Source organism: Nematolebias whitei, chromosome 1, assembly GCF_014905685.2.
Source record: "Nematolebias whitei isolate Nwh7 chromosome 1, NemWhi1, whole genome shotgun sequence".
NCBI lineage: Eukaryota > Metazoa > Chordata > Actinopteri > Cyprinodontiformes > Rivulidae > Nematolebias > Nematolebias whitei.
This window is the reverse complement of record NC_056498.1, coordinates 60782837-60809745: the sequence shown is the minus strand read 5'-3', so window position 1 is coordinate 60809745 and position 26909 is coordinate 60782837. Positions and strand designations below refer to the sequence as shown.

The following is a 26909-nucleotide window of genomic DNA, read 5'->3' as shown; positions in this document are numbered from 1 at the left end:
ACGGAAGCCCCCTGTTCCTTCGTTTTTCTTTCTTCCATGGCCCGACGGAGTGGGGGGTGTGGGGGGGCCCCACACCCCCCCACCCCCCCCCCCCCCCCCCCCCCCCCGTGCTGGTACAAAAACAGAATATTACAAGCTTTACAGTGAAGGGCATCACATTCCACGCTGAGTGAGTCCCCAGGGTGCATGTGACATTGTACTGCTGTCCTCCTGTTAAAAAAGGTGCCTGCTGGTCCTCCAAATTGGACTCCCAGTCATAGTTGCAGAACACAACTGCCCACTTTCCTGGCATCCCCCACACCACCACCATACACACACACACACTCCATCCTGCCTCACTCCACTGCCTGGTGACGATTAAAGCTAAAAATATTCATGAATCACATCCAGAGAGGACCAACCCTGCACGGAGCTGGCTAATGCCTGTGTGCCCCCCCAGTCAGGCGATGACAGGATGAAAAACGGTCAACTGGATGTTCGGCATAGCGAAAACGCCAGAACCTCATCAGTGTGTCCACAAACTCCTTTCTGATTGACCACGTATTGTCGTTATTTGGATAGTTTCATGTATGAGACTTGTCAGTGTGGCAGAGATCTGGCTCTGACTCTGGAACATGAATAGACACCACTTCATCGATCTCCTTCATGAGTCTGTCTGAGCCGAGTAAGAGACTGATGGAAGAAACACACTAAAAACTGATGGGTTGTTGTCATATCTCAGTTGCCTGTTAAAGCTACTGGGTCACCAGTTCAGTTAGTTGGATCAACTGTCTGGTCAAAAGTGTGACTCGATGTTAGCTGACACTAATAATTGTTAGCTAACCCCAAGTTGGACAAATCTAATAACACAGGTTTTAGGTTGTTCTTTGTAACTCAACTTTTTAGTAGTTCCGATTTAACAAATGAGTCATTTTAGCCCAATTTTTGGGAAGAAAACTTAAGCCGGTCAAACTGATAACCCTGCTGAGTTAAAACAACCCGTGCTTTGTCCAAATTCAACTCAGCACCGCGTTGTTTTTTTAATAGCACGTTCAGTATCAGCTGAAGCAGAACATGTTGTTAAATTCAAAAAAGTTCAGTCAGGTCATCTGGATGGTTTTTTTTTTTTTTTGTGTGTGTGTGTGTTGAGACGTTTCATCCTTCATTCAAAGAACTTCATCAGTCTGAGAGGCCACAAAGAAACTCAGTTCTACAAGCAGCACACTCACATAGTGGGCCAACCAGTTTGATGGTGATAAAATGGTTTCTGGGGCCTGCCCTCTCCCCCGTTGACTCCTTTGAGGCAACCATTGCCAAAGTGGTTCGAAACATCAAAGTTCATGCTCAAGTTCATGTCTCAACAACAACAACTAAAAGAAACAGTCCACACGACCTGACTGAACTGTCGGATTTTTTACCTGGATTATTGAGCATGAACTTTGGTGTTTTGAACCGGTTTGGCTATGGCTGCCTCAAAGGAGTCAACGGGGAAGAGGGTGGGAAACAATCTTATTGCCAGCAAACTGGTTGGTCCACTATTGCCCCATTTCCACAGTTTCTCCTTGGCCCCACTTTACCCTGCTCAGGCCGGTTCCGTGTTCTTTTCCACAGGACCTTCTTTGTGGAACCAGCTTGTTTTTTCAGTATTTACTTCTCTGCGGTTCCACTGAGGCCAAGCAGAACCCTAAAATGTGACGTCAGCGCACTGTCCGTTACTGATTGGTCAGGGGGCGGAGTCACTGGTTGGAGTTTCAGAAACTTCCACCGCAACCCGATCCGCCATTTTCTTTTAAACTCACCATTAGAAACCACTTGAATCTGGAGGAGTGTATTTGTAGAGTATTTTGAAGGTATAAACAAAACAATAATGTCACAATCGTGGTTAAATGCTGAAGTTCAGGTGTTTTTGTGTTTGCTGGTCGACAAAAAAGTCCAGAGCGAGCTAGATGGAGCGACACATAACGAGAAGGTTTTTAAAGAGCTGTCGGTGCGTTGATAATAATGATCTGCCCACTAAAGGGGCACTAATGTGCACTGTGGAAACGGAAAATGAAGCGATCCGACCTGTACCAGTCCAATAAGGGCCCATAAGGGCCGAGCATGACCTGTGGAAAAGGGGCATATGTGAGTGTGCTGCTTGTTTGTTGCTCCTCAGACTGATGAAATCCTTCGACTGAAGGATGACTTGTCTCAACAACAAAAAAAGAAGAAACCATCCAGATGACCTGTATTGAGCATGAACTTTTGATGTTTTTTACTGAATCATATGTCACAGCCAGTGACACATCCGTTAAAAAATGATCCAAAATGAAAAACAGTGAGCCTCGACTGAGCAAACAAAAGCAGCAATGCTGCTCGCTATGACGCCAAGATTCAGCAGATTGCATTTGGGATCTCAGGAGGCAAGCGGTTCTGCTCATTTTGCAGATGTTCACCAAAACAAATGACTGTCAGGTGAACACAGATCAGCTCTAGGTTACAGCTGGGGAGGAGGGAGCTCTTGTATTGTTACCTTGTGTTCTAAAAATACACATACTGCCATCCTGGTAGGGGCCACAGGGGGTTACAGAGGACACAGCACTGATGGCCTCCAGCAGCGCAAAGAGCTGCAGTTTAAGGCCCAAGCCAACTTTTAAAGCCCTAAAAAAAAAAAACTGACAGCATGGGAGGCCGAGGCTATATCGAGTTGAGCTGGTGCTGGTACAATATTCCTGCGAGGTTTCTATAAACAAAAGAATTCCGCACCAAGGACGCTGGATTAACCTCACTATAATGCCTTTTGGTCCCCTTGGTTAAAATTAGCAGCAGCGTCCATTCTGTTTCCAGGAGCGTCATCATGTGTTCGCTGCATCTGTTGACAGCTCGCATTCCGCACGTATCAGTGAAGAGGCAGTGGTCTGCCGAGAGGCTGGAGGCCACAGCTATTGTTAGCTGGTACCCAACGCATCCGTCCGTCAAGATGCCCTGCCAGGACCCCCCGCTGCCCGCGTCAAAGGAACGGAACTACAAGCAAACCGGAAGTTTCCTTTGCGGTCCTTCAAAGTAAAACTACACTCGAGGGGCGTTTAATGTGGGACTAAAATGAAACACCACATGAAAGAAAGCCACAACCATACAAACACATTTTTTTTTTACTGTTGAGCATCATTTCTTAGGCAATGTCCTAATGTGTGTGTGGAGGAGGATGTCCGACCTCTCGCACAGTGACTGCTGACCCCCGTGACCCAGAAAGTAAGAAACTGGTAAGGATAATGGATGGATGGATGGATGGTTGATCCAACTGGCTTTCTAGTCCCCGGCCGGCTGGGGACCAGAAGTCGCGGTTCAACGCCATTCCCACATGCCGTGGCGTCTCTGAGCAAGACGCCTAACCCCCAGTTTGCTCCTCGGCCACTTACATAGCTGCCCACTGCTCCACCGTGGTGTATCCCAGGTGTGATGGGTTAAATGCAGATAACTAATTTTACCATTGTATGAGAGCATACAATGATGACAATCTCAGACTTCCCTTGATCATTTTCTATTAGGATTTTTTTATTTTATTTTGGTGTGAGTTTATGACCAAATTATTTTTGTTTTGCATGTGTATTTTTCTACTTATACACCTGTGTCACTTTTGAAAAAAAAGGTTGGTTTTTTTTTACTGTTTTTAATCTCATATTCTTGACGTTTTGTTTTACTATTATGTGACTTTAGGGACAAATTTGTATTATTAGTTGGTTATAGCATTGATCACTTTTCTTATTCCTATAGATTTTTTGTGTCATAAGTCAGTTGTTTTGCTTTCTAGTTCTGAATGCTTTTTTGTTTAGTCTGTCTTTTCCTGTGTTGTTAATTGTCATTTTATTGCATCAAACAAATCAGAAGAAAATATCCTTTTTAGGTCATATAACTTTCCAGGTGTAAATATATAGTACATGTGCAAAAACAAAAAAAACATGTAAAACATCCTTTATAAACAGAATTAACTTGTAATCAATTTTAACCGTCCTTTGGAGGTTCCAAAATGTTTTATTTTGAAAATTCAACAGGAAGTTAGCCTAACTGCTGTGCTAGCTAGCTTTAATTCTAAAAGTTGTTTAATTGCGCCGCTCAAAACTCGGCAATTAACTACAAGTTTGATGTTTTTAGGAAACTTTGGCCACTTTAAAACTAAGTTCACTTCTAACCTAACATTTAGTGACAACACATTGGAGTCACTTTATTTCTTTTTATAAAACGGTGGAAGTTATATTTTAAACAGCAGTTTTATGAAGTGGACGGACATACTTTCCTCTGCTGTTGCTCCCAGGCAGGGTCCAGCAGCATGTCCCTGTCCCACTCGTCCTCCTGCATCATGTACTCATCCTCGTAGCCGTTATCATAGTGCACCGTTGTCTCCATTTGGGTCATCATCTTGCTCTTTTCCTCCTCTTCCCGAAACTCAAACGCGAATTCTCTAAACACTGAAGTTTCCTGACTTTGTCCTCTCAGTTGGCCTGGCTTGTCCTCCCGACCTGACTGACTCCGACCCTGGCTGCCTCAGACGAGCCGATGACGACACGATTAGTACTAGACGGTCACGTGACACCTTCCCCTAAATTAACCATCCCTCACCCTCCCACCGCCCAAAACAAACCAACACACTTCATTGTTTTCATATCAACAAAGATTTTATTTTTTTAAAAAAACAAAACATTTGAGAATTGTTATTAAAAGAATACAACAAACTTTGCTTATATAAATAAAGATGCATTTCTCCCATTAGAAAACCCACACATCTGTCTATGAAAAACCAACATTAACCCTTACAAACTTGCACATTTTGTCAAATATAAAAACAAATACTGCCTTAAAATGTATGAAATACAAGATCGAAATCAATTAAGCTGGGAGTGTATGAGTCGTCGTTCGTATTGGGGTGCAACGGTTGAGTGAAATGAGAGACAAACCAACAAAATGCACAAGTGGTAGAAATCAGTCCTGAATATTCCCTGCGAGTTGTGCAACTTAATGGTTTTTGTCGTTCAAAACACAACCTTGCCTCAGATTTTCTGCTTCTTTGGTGTGTGACCCTTTTGCTTCTTTACATCGTTTCTTTCCAGCCATGCGGCTCCATCTTTGTTTTTGTTTTTTATTCTAAGCGGGATTCACCTTCATATGTTCATAAAAACATAAAGTGAGAATTCAGTTTGAAACATCGAAAACAGCTGCTGAGAAGTTAAGTGCGTATACATTTGCCCTGAACACCTTTACAGCTGCGGTGAGCTTCATTGTTTATCGTATTTTATCGATCATTTATTTTCCCTAAATACCTCAGAGGGGCCAAGTGCTCACAAATCACACGATGCAGTAAATCAGACCGGCCTCTTAAAAATATAAAAGTGTCCCCTTTACAGTTTACCATAAAGAGGGGGAAGCAGTCCCAACTGAAGGATAATCTCACCGCACAGCCGAGTGCAAACAAAAGGCTCACGGGAGTGGACAAAGCTTTAGTATTTCTCTAAACCATCCAACAACTTTAAGAACATATCTGTCACAGCGATGTTGACGCTGGCCAGGGGCTCGACACGAACCAAAACAACCTCTCGGCTCAGAGACGAGCAGGTGGGGGAGAAGAGCTGAGTGTTTGCAGGAAAGGGAGTGATGCGTGTGGACACCATGTGTCATCTGTGATCTGTTGCAGGGAGCTTTGGGCCGTTAACAGAAAAAAAGGAGGAGGAGGAAGGTATTTGTTGAAAATCATTAATTTTTAACGTCATTCAGTTTCATTCAGGCCACATGGTCGCCGCCACTCCTGGCCTCGTTCGTGGATCCACTTGTTTGACACTAAAAGCAAAAGAAGCAAAATGATTTAAGTTCTTGCTTTACTGGTAATACAAAACGCACGTTTACATTCTCTGTTGCATATAAACACGAGCAGCTGGTAGCATGAAGCAACACATTCAGGGTGTCTTTAAGTAAACAGACCAAACAAGAAAGCAGAAAGAACAAGATTTTGCTGGTTTGAATAAGCAGAAATAAAACACAAAAAATTGTAAATAAGCTCAAAAAGCTGAAATTGGTAACAAATACCGGCAGGTGAAAAGCAGCTGAAAAGGCAGAAAGAAGCTTAAATTACCAGAAGGAAGTGGAAGGAACTGAAATAAGCTAAAAAAAATAATAAAAATGTGGAAAAAGCTAAATTTAGCACAAAAACAGCTAAATAGTATCTGAAATCGCAGAAAGAGCTGAAACTAGCAGAAAAAAAATTTGAAAAGAACATAAGCTGAAATCAGCAGAAGAAAGTTAATTAGGCTGAAAGTAGCAGATACTACCATGAAAAACTTGAATTTAGCTGAAAACTGCTAAAATTAGCTAACAAGCTAGCTGCAAAGGTAGAACAAGCTTAAATTACAATAGGAAAGCAGAAAGAACCCGTTTGCTCATTTAGGTTGAAAGAAGCAAAAATGAGCCCAAAACATTAGAAACTATTTGAAAAAAGCCAACAATTTTCAGTCGGTCATCTGGACAGTTTCTGTTTTTGCTGAAACGTTTACAACTTAACTGGTTTGTTCCACTTTGGAGTAAGTTGTTTGAGGGAAGAATCAGTTTTGTGTTGTGTGTTTCCTTGACTGATGAAGCCTTCTGGATGGAAGGGGAAACGTTTCAGCAAAAAAACAAACTGTCCAGATGACCTGACTGAAAATTGTTGGATTGTATACCTGGATTATTGAGCATTGACATTTTTTGGTATTTGCAAAAAGTTTAAATTAGCATAAATACATATACAGTAGTCTCTCGTTTATCACGGGGTATACATACCCTGAGGCCCCGCGTTATGTGAAAAACCGTGTAGTATAGTAGTACAAGTAGTAAGTAGTAGTTTATTTTTATTATATACATATATATATATATATATATATATATATATATATTTTAAGATTTTAAACCCTTCCCACACACTTGCAACATTCTAAACAATGTTTCTAAACTCTACACGCTCTAAAAGAGCACAGAATGTCATGATTTCAGCTCTCTGCCTCCTCTGCTCTTTGCTACCTGCAAGTGCTCTTGGCCACGCCCACTTCTCCACTCTGCACGGAGAACAGCTGATCAGCTGCAGCAGGAAGTTTATCCTGCAGTATGGGCTGCACAAAGGTGCAGGAGGTGCTAAATAATTTAAAACAATTTATTTTAAATAAAAATTCCATGGGGCAGCACGGTGGCGCAACTGGTAGAGCTGCTGCCTCTCAGCGAGCAGGTCCCTGGTTCAAATCCCGGTCCAGGGGCCTTTCTGGGTGGAGTTTGCATGTTCTCTCCGTGCATACGTGGGTTTTCTCCGAGTGCTCCGGTTTCCTCCCCCAGACCAAAAACATGCATGTTAGGCTGATTGGAAACTCTAAATTGTCCCTAGGTGTGAGTGAGAAAGTGAATGGTTGTTTGTCTCGTTTGTCTCTATGTGTCCCTGTGATGGACTTGCGACCCGTCCAGGGTGTACCCCGCCCCTCGCACAGTGATTGCTGGACATGGGCACCAGCGACCCCCGTGACCCAAAATGGAATAAGCGGGTAAAGATAATGGATGGATAAAAATTCCACGCCAATCATGCGGCTCAACCATCCATCAGCAAATTGTGTGTCATGTCCAATCTTATTTTGAAAAACCGCGATAAAGCGAGTCTGCGATAAACGAACCGCGAAGTAGCGAGGGACTACTGTAAATGAAATAATAGAAAAGCTGAATCTTGCAGAAATAAACTAAAAGGAGCATGACGAGCTAAAAAAATTTGCAGAAAGAAATTAGTAGAAGTACAAAACAGCTGAAATTTGCAGAAAAATGTTTAAATTTGCACAAGGAAGCTGAAATAAACTGAAGCAGAACACAATGTGACGGGAACAGTAAAAGGTTGTAAACGGATCTAAAAGTATGATGTAAAATGAGCTCAATTCATTTTCAATAGAAAATAAAAATTGCAGAAAAGGCTAAATATTTCAAAAAGCTAAAGTTGCACCAATAACAAAAGTCATAGCAGGATTGTTCTGAACAAACTGAAAATTTTGATATACAAGTCGTGGAAATAGCACAAACATTGTGGAATGAGAAAGATGATGAAAAACGTATGGAAGAAAAATGGATCACAATATTGTGACTGCTTCATGAGTGTTCACACAACAAGCGAAAGGGAAACTCACCCCACTTGTTGCCCACCAGCACAGGGCAGGCTGCGTGTCGGGTGCTATAGTCTCCTTCTCCGCTCGCGAACAGATTGTACCAGAACACAGCAGTGCTCTGAAACAAACAGATGAGCAAACCCTTCATAAATCTGTCACATGATTCTTTACATTTCTTCTCAGTCATCTCGGAAAAATTTAAAGATTATCAACCAGTATTTGAGCCGTTATTCATGTAAGAGGGAATATGAGAAACTTCATGTGTGACGTGAAATTAACGATTGGGAACTTAAGAGAAATCTGATGAATGAATTAGAGAAGTAATGAGTGTTTTTTGTGGAGTTACCTTTTTAGGCACAACTGCTGCCCCTACATCAGGGAATACTGTGGCTCCACCTGCAGTGACATCGCTCATCTACAACAGAGAGGCAAAACGTTATGTGGCCCACATCTCACTGCACGTCCTGCTGAGTGACTCGAGGACCGGCCGGAGCCACGTGGCTTTAAATAGTTTTTATGTTCAGTAAAAAACTGAAAAGATAAACTGACAAAGGAGTGATGGTAAAACTGTCTCAGATTAAATTTGTTTTTATTTTAGTTCCAGGAAATGTGATCTTACATAATCAGAGGACTACTGCTGCCAAAATTAATCAACCTAATCACAAAAAATGGCAGCAAATCTATCAGTTTTACAGATATTGAGCTAAATTTAGGTGTGGAAGTAGCTGAGAGTCATCTCTATAACATGCTTCAAGCACTAACAGACCCTACTAAATTTCCATTTTAAACTTTCACATACAATACAAGATAATTATCTTTTAAGTATCAAGAGAAACTTAATTTTTCTTGAACTTTGCTGTGATTTTTTTTTTAATTTACCATCTTCTTTGAACACAACCCTTTTCCCAAGCTTCCCCACCAGTTGGCCACTGGTTAACTTAATCTATACATGCATTAGATGTGTTTAGGAAGAATTTACTCACATAAAAAAGCCACGTTGCAATGCGATTCCCCGTGCCAAGTTCTTTAAAGGCATCTGGCTCATCTTTCTGCAGAAATAACCAACATCAGGTGTAATGTTCCGTCATACACATTCTGCTATTTATTCACAGTAATTGACGTCAGTCGGCGTACCCTTCCGAAGTCAAAGTGAGGTTCGTACTGTCCTCCAACACCATAATTTGCCACCTGCATAGTCAAAGACAAATTAAAATACAATCTCACAAATGCAGAACTCATCCTCAAGACATTCAAAATGAGGATTAGAAGGAACAAATCAGTTGTTCTTCTCCTCAACTTTCATATGAACTCTTTACCTGCAGCTCCTCTGCTGTGTCCACTTCCAAGCCTGTGATATCCTCAATCCTCTGGTTGATCTTTTCAATTATTGGATCTTCATAGCCAGTGAGCCAAGCACTGAAATAAGCAAACAGAAGCTGAGCAACTGAGAACATTTCATAAATATCTTAACACAAATGACCACTAGATGGCAGTAAAGCTTTGTTCTGATAAGAAAGTCATGCCATGCAGGAGACAAAGCTCCAAAAGAGAAGTTCAGTTTTTTATATAAAATGCTAAAAGAGAATTGGGAGGGAACAAAGATTTGAGGTTCAGATTCTCCAGTCAGCTCAGGGTACAGGATTGTGAACATGTGCAGAAGTTTGGTAAGAGGACGTAGACCAAATATTTTCATGAATTTAACACAACTTTTTGTTTTACTTCCACACTCCAGTTTAAGGCTCATTTCTACAGAGTGCATCGTGTTTATATTACTCATTTCTTTAGCTGAAGCGCCAATAGAAAATCCCACAATAAAGCAGCTGCTGTAACATGAGACAAAGAGAATAGTTTCCAACATGGTTTACATTCAAATCGTTTTTTTACAGCAACTGTGTGGGTCTCTGCAGCCCCACTTCAAGAACAAGAAGCATCTGTGTGTGTGAGAAGATAAAAATGTATAACTTGTTTATGAAACGCTGCTGGGTCAGACATGAGCCAGTGGACAAATCTGACACTAACATTCATTAAACTGGGAAAAAAAAAAAAAAAAAAAAAAAAAAGACGTGCTGGCTAGCACGTAAGCATACAAAACCATCAAAGGGGCACCACACCCTTACAACCACACACACATTAATTATCCAGTGCAGAAAAACCAAAGCGACACTGGGGGGGCTGCAGAGCCTATTTTAACATTGAGAGTAAAATTTAACAAAGTTTTTTTAAGTGTATTAGTTGCTTAGCAAGGAGGCAAAACAGATCTGTACTGAACTTTTTAAAAATATGCGTTCAGTTTAAGTCCTTGGGAGTTATTTTCTTTATTTTGCTAAAAAGTTAAAACAAGATAATGTAGGGAAATGGGTGGAAGTAAAGTGTTTTGTTGAAGTTCCATGAAAATATCCAATTTTCCACAACAAACCCACCAATAGAGGTTTAATCATCAACTGTTCGTCATCTATAATAAATTTAAACCTCCTGTTGTTGGATAACAAGTTGTCGCTACAGATTTAAATTTTTTAAATCATGTTTTCATGCTCATATAAGCTCTCCAGTCAGTTCACACAGATTAGGATAAATTCAGTGACCTGTGACCCCTTACCTCTTGGAGACTCTGTATTGGGCTGTGGTAAGTTTCCCAGTTTGGGGGTCATGCACCGTGGCTCGCCTTAACTACAGTAGTGCCAGGAGGCATGAGGACAAGGTGGAAGAGGAAAATAGGAGGGAAAAAAAAGACACACAAAAACATGACACACAAAGGAGAGGTGGAATAAAATAAGGGAGGGAGAGAAAATAAAATAAAAGCAGATGGGATCACTAGTTGTAAATATTATTCCTAAGAAGAACCAAAGACTTCCATGAGGCAATGCTGGAATCCAAAATTAATCATTTTTAGGTTTCTACTGACTGCCTCATATACGTCTTCAGATTCAGAAAGAAACAATGTTAATATTAACTAGCACACAAATCTGCACATTTCCCCCTCCTCCATCTTTTTGTGTTGCAGACTCCTGAGCAGAAACAAGTCCATAAAGTGATCACTAACACAATACTGTCATCCAAACTAGAGATGCACGATATTATCAGCATGGTATCGGCCGATATTGATGTTAAAGTTAAATATCGGACATCGGCCATTCCATCAAAATAACTCACCGATATAAAAGATGCTGTTTTTATGACAACCCAGTGGCAAAGATGCCTGCAGCACCAGCACAGCGTGATGACGTCACACGCGCCTACCTGATCTGACCACGGCAGAGAGGAAAATTCAAAATGTCGACGATGTGTATCTTTTTTTTTCATTTAGGATGTCGGATTCCCAAGATTTTTGGACTATGTTGAGCCTCGCTACATCGTCCCCAGTCAGAGATATTTTTCCAGCGTAGCCTTACCCAAGTTACAAGCCGTCATTTCCAACATCATTGAGAAGCTAATAGTCGATAGCACTTAGGTGAGTTTTACCACAGACATTTGGACGTCAAGTGTTAGCCCCGTTAGCATGATTAGTCTTACAGCACAATAGATAGACAAAGACTTTGAACTTAAAAAGTATGTCCTTCATGCACAGGAGTGCAGAGGATCCCACACTGCAGCTAGGAACCTGGAACAAGCGTCCACAAGTGACAGTATTGCAGGTGACTAATGCTAATAAATAACATTTAACACTTTTCAATTAATAGAAGTTAAAGTGCTATGCATATGGCTGTTACTTAATATGTCACCAGCACTTACAGTTGTTGCACAATTTTTGTAGCAAATAAACCTAAATAAGAGGGCTATGTTCTGACAAAGGGACATGTATAAAAAATATCAGTATTGGTATCTATATCGGTCAAATAAGTTTTAACATATCGGCATATTGGCCAAAAATCCAATATTGTGCATCACCAATCCAAACTGAATATTTTCCACACTCAAATCATTTGCATAAACCACAGCAAGATAAAACAGATGCATTAAGCTCGCTCTGTTTAACAATAATGATTCATTCTCAGTTGGATCTTGTGCTTCAGCTCATGAGTCTTAAATCTGTGGAAGGGCAGAGAGATGGAGCCATCTACAGACAGGAGTACAGAAGAGAAACGGATGAGTTACTGAGGAGAAAAGGAGGGAAAGGATTCCCACGTTCTCCCTCACAGCTCTCTCCTCAATACCCAATCAGCCACTGGCTCTGTCTTACCTTTTGCTGATCCTGTACGAAGCTGTTTCCAGCACTCCAGTGACGGGGTTGGAGATGGTTGCCCTGCGTAGCTGTGAGACCAGGGACATCATTTACCCACACGCATACATACATGCACACGCTCATATGTGCATGTCTGCGCGCTTCCCTAAACATCAACCAGCCTCACAGCATTGACCTCCCACCCCTTGACATGCTGAACCACATAATAAAAATCTCACTACGGTTACGCTCCTCTGCTCAGATTTACTTACTCGAGGTTTAGCCAGCTCCTTGACTTTCTCAATTTCAGTGTCTGAGATGATGTCGATGTAGCGAACAATGTAGGGACGGTCCCATTCGTCTTGCTGTTTGATCGGTGCCAGCACGAGTCTGGGGTTGCGGTTGTTGTCATAGTAACGGCAGAACAGCCTGCTCTGTCTGCGTGGCGTCTGAAAGAGAAAAACAGAGTAAAGAGTTAGAGGTGAGAGGCAGCTCAGATGTCAGCTTGTGTTTTGTGTTGCTTCCTCACCATTCTGACACCTTCCCCACGACAAAGCATCTCGTACTTCTTCCTCTCTGGGATCAGGGAGAAGGTCTGTTTGGACAGCTTTTTCTTCTTCTTCTTCTTTTCTGGCGTTTCCCTTTTCCCTCTCTCCTTTTGCTTCTCAGTCTCTTCTTCTGCTGACTTCTTCTGCTTCTCCAGCTGGTACTCAAAGTACTTCACGTTGCCTTTGGCACGCTGGTGATCTGGATCTACAGATGAAAATAACATAAATACATTAATAAAAATTAAAAAACATCTAAAATAAACCCAAAATGTGCGATGTATCAAATTACGCAGTTTATTCTCATCACAAACTGCAGGAGGGAGCTCACCCAGTTCCAGCAGCCTCATGGTGTATTCCAGCGCTCGCTCTATCTCCCCCTGCTGGTAGATGGAATAGCTCAGATAGTCCAGCACCGTCACTTTGTCTATAGTGGACTCCTCTCCCTCATCGAGTTGTTTCAGGGCCTGGGCCATCCACAGCTCAGTGTGATAGTAATCAACATCTGAGTAGGCAATTTTACCCAGCTCGTAACAGTCCTCCACTGTCATATGGCTCTTGTGTTTCACTCCTGGTATTCAAAAACAGGACAGCAACATTAGAATAACCTTCTACACGAAGTCATCTCTCCAAAGGTTTTGATTTTTGCACCAAAAGAGATAAGGAGGACAAGTTCACCAAATAAAAGTAGACTTTTTAAACTTTGTTTCAGGAATATTGTGACAATGCACTGATTTGAGAGCTTTACCAGGTAGATTTCCTGTGGAAATAGTGTTGGCATCCAGTTTATAAGTGTCCTGTAACCGGAGAAGAGCTTTGGCAGCCCCCGTTTGGTCCTCCTCTGTGGGGAAGTACTGCCTCTGGATGGTCAGGTTGGAAATAAATCCTGTAAAAAACGCAAACAACAGGACAGATGAAGTATTCTGCAGGGGTCAAACAACAATATCGCTTGACTTTAATTTTCAATGTGAGAAATGTAGCTGTGGAAAACTAGACATGACTGAAGGAACTTTATGTAAAACTAAAAATGTAGCAGCTTTGACCTAAAACTGTTTGAGTTTAAAAACACGTCTTCCTTGTGCATACCATCAGTGGTGTCACTGAGTACAAGACTCTCCAGGTCTCCCCACTCTGTGTTCAGCCTCTTCATCAGTTTGAAGGCATTAACAGGGTGGCCCAGGAAACCTTCAGGATCCTGAGTGGCTGTTGCTGTCAAGGAGTCCAACTTGTCAGCCCATCTACCACAAAAACAATAAAGTTTCATGTACTGGTTATGCTTAAAATTGATCTTTTCTTATCGATTTGTTCTTAAATCATTGTATCAAAATGCAATGTTGTCAAGAAAGTAAAAACATCATCTCTTGTAGAAAAACAAGCAGCAAATGTAAATGTTACAACTGTCTAAGCATTTATTCCTCTAAAAACTAAGTTCAGTTTTATCCCAAATTTAATTAACTCTGACCTTCCTGAGAGTTTATTTTAAGGCAACCCACTGTAGTTTCTACACAAGCAGTGTGAAATTATTCTAAGTGTATATATTAGTTGTGAGAGTTCTATTTGCTCTATGGCTAGGCCTGTCATGATAAACAATAAATCAATTATTCGCATGATAAATGAAAATTATCAACCTCATTTTCATTTGTCGGCTTTATCGTTTCTTCGTCTCTCTCTTTCTAATGAAGACACTGGATGACATAAAGCTAAACTCCGGTGCTCTTCATTGGACCCTCCCTTTCTCTTTAAAATCCATTTTAACTGTTCAAAATCGAGTTTTTGCATCGTTAAAAGCAGCTAAGTTGAGAAGCTAAGCTACAAGCTAAGCTAACAGGCTGACCTCAGGAAAAAACCTCCGTCTTGTTGAAACTCCAAAATTCACAGTTGAAACCAGAGCCTTTGTGTAAAAAGTTTTTCTCTGCAAAAAGAAGCTGATAAATTGTTTACTGATTTTTTTATTAAAAACTTTGTGTGAAAAATGCTATGCTGAAGAGCTCAAACCACAGTGAGCGTCTGCCATTTTGAGAACCAAAGAAAGACAGTCCATGTCACATCAAGAGGCTTTCCTCCCATTTTTCTTAAAGAGACACTGCTCGCTCCCTCACTATCCATCCTTCGATTCAAACAGTCTTATACTGCCATCTAGTGGTCGAAAAAAAAGGTACTACATGCAAAACAAATTAAACATTTCTTCTTAGATTGGATAATAATTAATAATTATTGTCAAATTTCAAACAATATCGTTTATCGCAATAATTTCTGAGACAATCGTCCAGCAGAATTTGTTATCGTGACAGGTTATCTACGGCATCATTTGTATTCATACTAAACAAGCTCCACGGGTTCGTATCAAACTATCACTGATTTTACTCTATATACACGATGTGTCAGAGTCAGAGTTGTGTATGGTTATGTACTGTTGAGACATGCTTTCATTTGATCAACATAAACAAAAATCTCAAACGTTGTAATGTCTGTTCAAGCGTTTATTTTACATTTATTCTTTAAATATTTATATTCTTTAAGATGTTAAGAATCTGCATTTCATAGACAACACACAGACTTATACAGAAGCTGTGCTGTAAATGTTGGAAGATATTTGTTTTGACTTTTTATACGGACTGTGTGTAACTTCAAGTTGATAACTCACCGTTTGACCCGCTCCAGTTTGTTCTCCTCTGCCCTGATGTAGTCTTTCAGAGATGTGACAAGGTCTTTTTCTGTGTACAACAGATCTGTCATATGGCCTGAGAAGCACAAATAAAATAAATAAATAAATAAATAAACTGTAACATTACAACGACACAAAGAATTGTTCTATTTTTTGTTTTGTTATCTGGAGGTGTCATGACTTTGCTTTATTGCCTTTACAGCAGTCCCTCACTACTTCTCGGTTCAACTTTTGCAGGACTCGTTCTATCACGGTTTGTGAACGTACAGTACATAATATTGTACAGGACACGTGATTGTCAACTTTAATATTACTCACGTGATTGGGACAGTACAGGATACAGTACTGTGCAGTAAAAAGTTAATGAAAAAATGAAATACTTCGGACGGGCGCTGTCATTTTGTAGTTTTCTCTCAATAAGCCTCCACTGTATTCCTGCTCATAACGACTACATTTCCCAGAAACCAACAGTGCCCAGCTCAGAAGCCCCGTTTCCTTCTGCTCAAAAACTAGAGGGAAAGTTTTGATCCGATTGGAAAAAAATTGTCGCTTATTACAGTGACTTTGGTGCACAGCGGCTGCAGAGAGCCGCACAGAACCAGACCAGAACTCCAGACCCATCGGTGAATCTTGAGGGCTGGTAGCCCGCCCACGTGGACCTCCAAGCGGGGACACGCTCCGAAGTTCCGGCAGTCCATCCAGAGCCCACCGGCACATTTTCACCTCTTTCAACTGGCCGACAAGAACCTCCGAGCGGGGATGCGCTGGTAAGTAAAATTTTGAAGCTACTGTACATATACATATGTTGTTAAAATGTATAGGTTTAAGAGTTTAGAACACTGACTGTGGGCTTCATTGCTGCAAAGTAGATCTGCAGAAACGGAACCGAGTTGGACCAGAACAGAGTGGGACCTGAACGAGAGCTGCTCCTGTTCTGCAGAGCTAGTAAGTAAAATTTAGTAGCTACATATACAGTACTGTATGCATGTTGTTAAAATGATGTAGGTTTAAGAATTTAAAACGTTGCTAGAGTGGGAAGGGTTTCTAGCCTTACAGTATATATGAATACTAAATTAAATGGGGGGTGGGTGTTGAACCTAACACCTGAAATAAATAAAGGACTACTGTATTAGGGTTTAAAAAGATACTGGTAATTGTTGGGTCAGTTTGACAGTAGATGTATGACTTTACCTATGGAGGTGAAGAAGTCATTGTGGGCTGAGAGCGACGGCAGGCAGATCAGCAGCAATAAGCAACAACGTGTTAGCTCCATCCTGAAAAACAAGTGAGACAAATCATTAGAAAAGTTTTAGACATCTAATATCTTGACTCAAAGTCACTCATCTGCACTTCATTCATCTAACATTTTCTATTTCTATTTGTCTTTAACTGTGAGATGAGCAGTTGCAGCAGTATTTTTTCCTACAGGGACTTAGATTTAATCTTCAACACTGTGAAATTCAAACTATAAACTATTTCATGAACAAAATGTAGAGGAAAAAAGAAATGTTGTATGCAGTAAGATTGATCCGACTGGTAAAAAGCCAGAGGTTTCAATTTAAGAAAAGAAAGGAAGCAAATTCTTAAGCAAAAGATGAGCCTGTCACTAAAAAAAGTAGAAGTATTTCCTTTTTCCATAAGAACTAGTCTCATGACCACACAAAGCCAGATACAAGTCTGTGGTTAGTGTCTGTCTGCTTTAGCTCTGGCTTTGGATTGGGTCTAAATCCTAAAAAAAGATTTTGACCATTTCCTCCAAATGCAAAGCAGTTTGGAAGATAACCTAAACAAGATTATCAAGAAGAAACTCAACATTCACAGGTATGCAAGTCTGCAGTCTGTAAATAATGACTGCAGTCAGTATTTACATGATATTCAGAGCTTGTGCACTTATTTAATGTTCACCCAAATGTCCACAACTGAACCACTCCACTTCTGAATCAGCGGTCTGCTCTTGAGCTCATTGCATCACTTTTTAAACAGAGTTTTAATCGTGTTTGCAGAACTAAAACTGAATCCTAATTTGTGCAGTTCTGTTAAGCTTTAAACTGGATGCAGGTTTAGGCAAGTTCTGTCTTTGCCCATCAAATAACCTAAAGTGGAGATTTCTTTTTTAATATAAGTTTCAGGTCAAGATTGTGCTGCTGAGTGAGATATATGCATCTAAGCACCTCATGTTGAAATAAAACTGTATAAAATGACAATAAGTGTAAAAAAAAAATATTATCATATTTTTCGCTGTATAAGTTGCAGGGTTGGGGGGGGGGGTGCATAATTTGCATGCCCTGTGACTTATAGGCTGAAGTGACATATTTTGCATATATTTTTTCCCATATTTATAAAACAAATTTTGGCAGATATGAATGTTTTTATTCATTCAGACTGTAAAAAAATTTAACACTGCAATTTTCAGCCACTAGATGGCACTCGAGTAGTATGGCATGCCGTTGTGTCATGTAATAGGTAAAAGTGGCTAATAATGACACGTCGGCTTGCCACAGCCTGCCACCGTCGTCTGCCTGGAGCAACCGAATCAGCTTCATTCTGCTGTGTCGCCCTGGCGAAGTACAGCTGATTTAACCGTCCAAATACATTTATTAAGTAAAAGTTAGACTGAGACACACCTTTACTATAAAGTCGAGCAAACAAATAATTGTTTTTAGGTGGTTATCTTGTTAAATTTCAAAGAAATGGACCGAGTCGACCTCTGCGCGTTCATGTTCACACGTATCGGCTTTTGAAAATGCAGATGATTTTATCGTCAAAGTGAATTTATTAAGCAAAAGTTAGACTGAGACACACCTTTACCATTATTTCAAGCAAACAAATAAATGTTTTTTTTAGTGTTAATCTAGTTAAATTCTTGTTAAAGTCCTCCCGTGCACAAACCCGCGGCCACCATTTGGCAGCCTATCGATTTTTGGCACAACACCGGCCCACATTTTCAAGTTGTCTGCAGTGACACGTAACAAACACGACGCGTCAGCGGTGACGCATAATAGATGCAACGTATATGGCGAAGCGACATATTTATGTTTTTTTCCACTTTATTAGACATATTTGGACTGATGCGACTCATAGGGTGGTGCGACAGGTACGGCATAAAATACGGTAATCTAACCTAGAATATAAAGTATAATTCAGACAAAAGTACCATAAAAGGATAAAAACTCAGGAAATGTAATTATTGTAATCACTGTAATGACAGGGTGAGTTCATGTGTGTCCTAAAACAAAGTTGTATAAACTTAACGTCAGGGTTAAAGCTGAATATTCAAGTTATACTTTCTATTCATGAGTTATATATACCACACAGGAGAGTAAAACTTAACATCTGATTTCTACACTGATGAGGCTGTGGATGACCAGAAGATATCCACATATTCCTCGTGATCCTTAAACCATATCATTCTTCATCTGGCAGAAATCTATGAAGGACTTTGGAAACATCTTATATTAAAAACTGACTGAAATTATTATAGCGTGTAAGCGTTTTTGCTCAGCCTCAATTTAACTTTAGTCAAATAAAATCCTACATCACAACGCTTCAGTGATTAGGATGATCAAAAACTGAGAGGCTAACCTCTGAGGATTCATTTCTTTCACTTTTTGTTCATCTAAAAGTCACTTGCATCATTTTGAAATACTAAACCTTGCAGCTCTGTTGCACTATCTGTGACTGTTTTATGAAACTGGTTGCTGATTATTATATAAAGCAAATGAAATTGAGCAGGTTTGTCTGTGTGGCTGTTATGGACATTTGATTTTTATTTTTAAATGTGGACAATAGCTACTCAAAAACGAAAGAAAAAATTCTGTAAGAATGTCTTATTTTGTCAGATGTTGTATTTTGAGTTGCAAATAAAACATGATTTTTAGCTCAAGTTTCCAGCAACTTTTTACTTTAAATAAATTAAAGTAAAATATGAATTAAGTTTACGGACCAATAGTTGCAGGGATTAAAGTGGAGGCAACTGCAACTTGACTCAGACTGATGGATAAGAAATCAAAAGTTTAATAAATTATTTTACATTCTTCTAATGAACATATAAACATTTTTTTATGTCTCTTTTTATCCAAAGGATTTGACATCTTTTCACAACTGATTGTCTAATCTGCAAAAAAAATAATAATTGATTACATCTTTCCCTACATGTATTAATGTATAAAATGTTTCTCCACATTTAAATACATTTCATACTTCAACATTATGAAATATCAACCAAGCTGTGACTTAAAATTGGTTTAACAGATGGCAGACATAGTCCTAAAACTATCTGAACCTTCATCATGTGTTTCTTTAACTTATAATAACCACTTTCTAAACAAAATTTTTTGCGTTGAGAATCTATTAGTGAAGTGTAACCCCCCACCCCCCACCCCCACCCCCCTGCTGCCCTCGGGTTAAATAAAGAGAAGGATGTGGATGGAAAGGAAAGGACTGCCACGTCTTCGCCCCTCCTCAGAGGACTCAAGAAGAAGCTGCACACAGTCATGGCGTCTGATTTAACTGCCCAGTCCCGTGAAAAACACCTGAAAACCAACTCCACCGCAGCTCTCACTACATACATGTTAGCAGATCTGTTCCATGAAGTGAAAACGTCGTGTTAAATTAAAAAAAAAAAACAGCGCAGGACGAAGGCAGCAGCAGCATCCCACGCTGCGTCCCGCAGGAACGCCAGCAGCAGCGCAAACAGAAGCGGGCTCGATTCTTTTTGCCTTATTCTCCGTTTAGAACTCATTTACGCCATTTTAGCAGCTAGCAACGGCGGGAAAATGCTAAAGTTGCTTTTAGCTAGAACTGCCTACAAGTAGCTTAAATACGCATATCGACTCACTGTTCTGCATCTTATTTGACTCGTTAGGGACTTATTTACCTCGAGCCGGGCGTCCTGGCGGCAGCAGAGGAGTTCCCGCGGCGGTTTTCGGAGCTCTACTCCTGGCGGACTCGGTGACGAAGTTAACGGTGAGAAGCCTCCGGTGGTTCCTCCTATCTTGTGATGTTTCGGTGCGCTGTTGGCTGTTGTGATGGGTTGGGGCTGGATTTCTGAAAGTCTTGGGCCTCAATGCTACGTGCAAGCTCACATGCAGGCAGTTTTCATTTCGGGGGGGGCAGGGGGTGCGGGCTACCGTTTTTAACGTGTAGTCGTCCTCACCCCGTAGTGACACGAACGAGGATGGAAAAGTATTTTAGGATTTCTAGGAGAAAAAATGTCCGAGTATGGCAGGACGTTTTATCATATATTGAAACCACGCCGTTATGGATAAATTGTCATTCATTCAACCTTTATTTATACAGGTTAATCCCATTGAGCCCCGGGAAATCATTTACAAGAGACCTGGAGTAAAGTATTAAGTATAATGTAAAGTATAAGTATTTTATTAGTTAGCATTCATTCTAATCAAAAGACACTCTGATTTGATAAGTTTAAAATTAAAGCATTTGCTCTAAAAGCTGGGGTCGTTGGGGATTTTTTTCCAGAAATCAAATAAATTAATCATTCCTAGTTACACCATTATTGTTACCAAAAAATTAACAAAAATAGCCATAAATGTATAAAACAAGTACTATGTGCCTAATTAATTCATCATATCTACTTATTTTTTGGAGTTGTGAAGTTCTACAAAACAATATTACAACAAATCTGACATTATGTTAGGGCTTATACGCTTAAAAACTTTGGGAACCTGTGAATTAAAGGTATAAAATGTAATAGTTGTACTGGTAAAATTATATGTCAAAATATCAAGAAATCCAACAATGTTCATTCAGGTCATCTGGACAGTTCCTTTTTTGTTTTTTGTTGAGAGATGTTTCGCCCTCCACCCGAAGGGGAAAACAGTTTGTATGTGACTTCTCAGATTGATGAAGTCATTCGGATGGAGGGCGAAAAGTCTCTCACCAAAAAAAGGAACTGTCCAGGTGACCTGACTGAACGTTGTTGGATATTTCCCATCCGTGGGACAATAAAGGCTGTTTCTATTCTATTCTATGTCTTCACAACAGAGATGTATCAGGAAAAGAAAGATGCGAAATCTAAAAAAAAAAAAAAATCCCAAAGACATAGGTTAATTGGCTGTTTTCACAAATACTGTAGATATTCATAGTTCAGCTCAGTTGAAAGAACATTTCGTATATTATAAAATACTTTCATTCCCATCAACATTTCAGCAATTAAATCATAATTCAAATAAACTGCATTTAAAACAATCACTTGATACGGTGACCACGGTGCTGTACAATCATCAAAAGTACAATATTACCTAAAAGAATGTTGCGAAATAGATGTAAAAAAAAAAAAAAAAACATATTGCCAGTTTAATTTTATATCCTAAATGTTGATCTTCTTCAGACACAGCATCATTTTTCCCACTGTGCAAACAATGTGCAAACATTCAAAACTACTCTAACAAGGTTAAGTCAGGTCCTGGACGAATTCTTGTGAAAATGTTTTGTCTTTTATCCAAAAGACTTCTTCAGTATGAATATTATTCATCCACCTGGATTATTGAGAATGCATCAGGATATTCATAACTACATTCCTCTAGAACATTGTGAATATCAGAAAAACTCTTTATTTAGAAAAAGCTTGCAACTCAGAAAAAAAAAGTAGTTGTACTGTTTGGTTAAAAGTGTCAAGGTCTCTTTATTGTCATTCACATCGCATGTGGTACATGAGGCGGAATGAAACTATGTACACAGGGTCCCAGTTACATCCAACAAGAATACAAATTTTAAAGAAAAACAGTAATAAGATCTTAAGATATGAACTAAGAAATACGCTAAACTAAGAATATACTAAGCACTAGTAGTACACAACAATGCGCCAAAACAACAGCAGCACGAACATGAGTGTGTGTGAGCAGATGAGTACGAATGAACACAGCAACATGAAATAATCAGCAGTATGAGATCAGCTTCATGGATAGTCAGCAGCACATATCAACAATCAAGTGGCATTACAGTGATTTTTCAGTTGTTTTCACAGTGATTATTCTGGTTAGAGATTCATGAGTCTAACAGCCTCAGGGTAGAAGCTGTTCCTCAGTCTAGTGGTTCTGCACTTAATGCTTCTCAACCTTCTTCCTGAGGGGAGCGGGGCAAAAAGTGTGTGTGCTGGGTGAGTGGGGTCCTTCATGATGCAGGTGGCTCTCTTCCTGCATCGGGAGGTGTAAATGTCTGTGATGGTGGGGAGACTGACTCCATCATCTTCTGTGCAGCCTTCACCACTCTCTGCAGAGCTTTTATTTCTGCAGCTGTGCAGCCTCCATGCCACATGTTGATGCTGGAGCACAGGATGCTCTCCACTGCACACCTGTAGAAGGAGGTGAGGACTGAGCTTCCCAGACCAGCTCGTCTCAGCCGCCTGAGGAAGTAGAGTCTCTGATGAGCTTTCTTGATCAGGCTGGTGGTGTTGTTGCCCCAGCTGAGGTTGTCATTCAGGTGCACACCCAAGTACTGTAGCTGGAGACCACTTCCACCGCACACCATCCTACAGTATATTTAGGGGGTGGAGGGGGGGTAGGTGTATTTATTCCATCTAAAGTCCACGACCATCTCCTTCGTCTTCTTCACGTTGATGTGGAGGTTGTTCTTCTTGCACCAGATCTCCAGGTGTTCCATCTCCTGCCTGTAGCTGGACTCATCATTGTTTATGATGCATCCAACCACCGCTGTATCATCTGCAAACTTTACAATGTGACAGCCTGGATGGGTAGCTGCACAATCATGTGTGAGCAGAGTGAACAGGAGAGTGCTCAACACACAGCCCTGAGGGGAGCCAGTGCTGAGGGTTACGGTGTTGGAGGAGAAGTCGTGGATCCTCACAGACTGTGGTCGGTTGGTTAAGAAGTCTAGGACCCAGTTGCATAGAGAGGGACGTAGTCTTAGTGTGAGTAGTTTGTCCATCAGGGTCTGGGGAATCATGGTGTTGAAGGCAGACATGAAGTCCACAAAGAATATGGACATAGAATTACAGATGGAAAATTGCATGTCATCAATTTTTTTTGCATTAACTATTTTTTGTCTAATTTGTATAAAATTTTAATTTATTTATTACATTTTCCTTGTTTTTGTTTTGGAGAGGGATATTCCTAATCACTTCAGAAATATCTGGATTGGCTAGCCTTGATATCTAAAATGACAATTAAACTAATAACAGGTTTGTAAAAATCTGAAAACCTTTTTTTTTTTTCCTCTCTCTCTCTCTCTAATGGCTATAATGTTTTCTCTAAACATGATTAATGTACATCTGGATGAGCCACATGCCCAAACACCTGAATTGGAGAAGTGACCTCATATAGGAAGAAAGGCATCTGAGTTATTGAAAGGGTGGATAAGAAGAATGGATTTTGGACCAGAAATGACTGAATTGTGAATGTTGGCTGTCTAGGTTTATATGGTAAATTGGTTTGCCAGAAAACCAACCACCCTTCTGCCACATAAGCTGATGAACATGTGCTACTCTAAGTGTAAATTAAGATTTAAACTCATTAGAAGTTTGAACAAGACATACGTTACCCTCTTCTATTCAGCTAAATTCCACTTATACAAGTGCTGCATGCAGCGTTGCCAAATATAATGCAGTCTTAACTATTTTTTCACATTTCGTCTTCCTCTTCCATTCCAGAAAATTCCTCCCTCTGAATTGAAAAGTGGGTCTGGAATGCTGCTTAAGTTCATCGAGGTGGAGCCGATAGCAGCTGTGTGTCAGAAAGCTCCCAAACGGTTAACTGTTGAGCTTCTGGTACACTATAAAAATACTTCATCAACTTATTCAAGAAGTATATAAAATGAACGCTTTTTCCAAAAAATAAGGAACACTATCAATTTTGTAAAAATAAATAAATAAATAAATGGGGCCCTTTAGAATAAAAACAAATAATAAATACAAAATATTGAATTAGCAATCATAGAGCAATTTTTTAAGTAAAACATTTGTTATAAGTGAGGAATAGGAAGAAAAAGCTTTATTTTAAAGTGACTTTTCTATAAAAATCATTCTTTTTTTTCCATCTTAAAATCAATTTAATTATAGACATTATCCTCTTTTTGGTCGGTTTCACCTGTAGAGGGATATGGGGTTGGATATATATTGTAAATGATCAGTTATGAGTTAAACTCATAAGATATGCATTTATTATGCAAATAGCCTCGTTGTGGGCACCACCTCTGTTTTTTAGAGGACAAACCAGTCTCTAACCCCAAAATTAAATGTAAACTGAAACGTGAATTCTTTTCTCGTGTTTAAAAGGCATCAAATCAGTAATACACACAGATATGCCAAAATAATCACAAATGTAGTTGATTTTATGTATTTTTCACAAAAATAATAATCTGTAATATATCTGATGAAGATTATACACAAATGAATAACAAATAGCTTTGTATCAAAGGTCTAGTTGGTTATTTAAATCAATGGAACTTAAAAAAAAAAGGCAGATTTTGGACTAGTTCTGTTTGTGAAGTAGTTGAAATTGTGTCTAAATTAACTGTAGTGTGTATAAAGCAATATTATTGTGATGTATGATCACCAGAAAGGCATTAAATGTCTCTTGTCCTACCAGAATGAGATGGTCAGAATGGTCCAACAGCTGCTTAAAAATGGTACCAGTCCAAATGTTCTGGTGACTGAGAGGCTGAGTCTTCCTCACAGTTCACCTGTCATCTTGGAGCGACGAGGGTCCATATGGGAGTGAGCTGGGATTTTTCCACTCTGCGGTGCGATGGCTCTGGTAACAAATCTCAGGTTAATGCCAGTTTCTGCTTCTGGTTCTGCAGGGTTTCCAGAAAAGGCTGCTTCTCTCGTTCCCTTCCTTCCTAGGATATCTCACTAGGAGGAAGTTTTTTCTCTGAAGTTTGCTCGAAGTTCAGTGCTTGACAAAGAAGTGGTGAAGAAGATGTGATGTAGAAGTAGAATGGAAGAAGAAGTGGAACTTAACTTAACTGTCTGTGTGTTACAGATTGACTTTGGTCCACACCTCAGAAGAGGGGGTGGTCCTAACTCTTTGTCCATCCATCCATCCATTTTCTTTACCCGCTTATTCCATTTTGGGTCACGGGGGTCGCTGGTGCCCATGTCCAGCAATCACTGTGCGAGGGGCGGGGCACACCCTGGACGGGTCGCAAGTCCATCACAGGGCCACATGGAGACAAACAAACATTCACTCTCTCACTCACACCTAGGGACAATTTAGAGTTACCAATCAGCCTAACATGCATGTTTTTGGTCTGTGGGAGGAAACCGGAGTACCCGGAGAAAACCCACGCAGCACGGAGAGAACATGCAAACTCCACCCAGAAAGGCCCCTGGACCGGGGTTTGAACCAAGGACCTGCTCGCTGAGAGGCAGCAGCTCTACCAGTTGCGCCACCGTGCTGCTAACTCTTTGTCATGTTTGATAAAATCTAATGTCCATTTTCTCTGTCTGCCTTTAAAAAGTCACTCTTCTTTAAAAGAAAAACAAGACAATTGATTATCTTAAAGAGAGATTACTTAAACAGACATTTTCATTAACAAACATTCAGGTCTGAAGCTTTTAAAATAACATGCAATGTTCATCCAAAAGGTGTCGCTGTTTATCTCCTGGAAAGAAAATGTCATTAAACAAAGGGTTCTTTAAAATGTTATCTTCATGAGAAACCATCCTGGGAGTAATACTCCTTTTTTTTTTTTTTTTTTTTTGATAAAAGTTCATCTCAGCAGATGTTTCACTTCGAGGTCAGTTGAACCAAACTCATTAAAACGATCTGTTCGTTTCGTAGGAAATGAGTTCATATTGAAAGTGGTTTAACACAGTGACAGTTTATTTTTTATACATTCACATTAGTGTCAACTAAGGAGTTGGTGAGCTGAGTTGAACACCTGTAAAATAAAGTCTGTTTGTTCCCAAGGGAATAGATGCATCTTATTTTAAACAGTTCAAAACACATGAGTGATGTTTGCTTGAGATGAGGTGAACTGTTTCTGAGGTGGTGTTGCCCTACACACCAGATTTCCTTCCATCCATTAATTAATTAATTTCCCTCTTGTTCTGGAGTAGGGTTGCAGGCCAGCAGCTTGAGCAGGGAGGTCCAGACCTCTCTTTTCCCAGTCACCTCATCTAGGAGGATTCCAAGGATTCCATAGAGCAACCAGTAAACAGAGAGCTTTGCCTTGCAGCTCAGCTCCCTCTTCACCATAACAGACCAGCACAGAGCACCATATTTTTCAGACTATAGGGCACACTTAAAATCCTTTAATTTTCTCAAAAATCAACAGTGAGCCTTATAATCCGGTGCGCCTTATGTATTAATTCTGGTTGAGCTTACTGACCTCGAACCAGGGCCGGCCCAAGGCATAAGCAAACGAAGCGGCTGCTTAGGGCCCCAGGGCCACTAGGGGGGCCCCTAAGTGGAATATATATATATATATTTTTTAGGAATGATTTC

The 26909-nt window shown here is 40.1% G+C and overlaps 2 protein-coding genes across 2 annotated transcripts in view; both read right to left on the bottom strand.

Moving 5' to 3' along the window:
- The window catches only part of actn2b (actinin, alpha 2b), a 29428-nt gene extending 24928 nt beyond the window's left edge, over nt 1-4500 (bottom strand). The window contains exon 1 of the mRNA XM_037679732.1: nt 4249-4500. Within this exon, the coding sequence (XP_037535660.1) occupies nt 4249-4374 (126 nt within the window). The 5' untranslated portion in view covers nt 4375-4500. The remainder of the gene's footprint in view (nt 1-4248) is intronic.
- A 343-nt stretch (nt 4501-4843) lies between these two features.
- Nucleotides 4844-20475, bottom strand: p4ha1b (prolyl 4-hydroxylase, alpha polypeptide I b). Its single transcript, XM_037686110.1, has 16 exons — nt 20357-20475; nt 16672-16754; nt 15460-15556; nt 13902-14053; nt 13564-13701; nt 13147-13386; nt 12800-13023; nt 12543-12719; nt 12289-12359; nt 10708-10773; nt 9428-9527; nt 9246-9299; nt 9095-9160; nt 8458-8526; nt 8133-8229; nt 4844-5787 (listed from the first exon to the last, which is right to left on the bottom strand). Exons 2-16 carry the CDS (start codon nt 16751-16753, stop codon nt 5717-5719), a joined length of 1704 nt encoding a protein of 567 aa, XP_037542038.1. The 5' UTR covers nt 16754; nt 20357-20475; the 3' UTR covers nt 4844-5716.
- Between the last annotated feature and the right edge of the window lie 6434 nt (nt 20476-26909).

What these genes read in the sequence shown, in the direction of transcription:
- p4ha1b (XM_037686110.1), bottom strand. Translation starts at nt 16,753, where the DNA reads ATGGAGCTAACACGTTGTTGCTTATTGCTGCTGATCTGCCTGCCGTCG. An exon ending in ACACAGCAGAGGAGCTGCAG is followed by an intron (nt 9,300 to 9,427) that starts GTAAAGAGTTCA and finishes TTGACTATGCAG; the next exon opens with GTGGCAAATTATGGTGTTGG. An exon ending in CAGCAGTTGTGCCTAAAAAG is followed by an intron (nt 8,230 to 8,457) that starts GTAACTCCACAA and finishes TGTTTGTTTCAG; the next exon opens with AGCACTGCTGTGTTCTGGTA.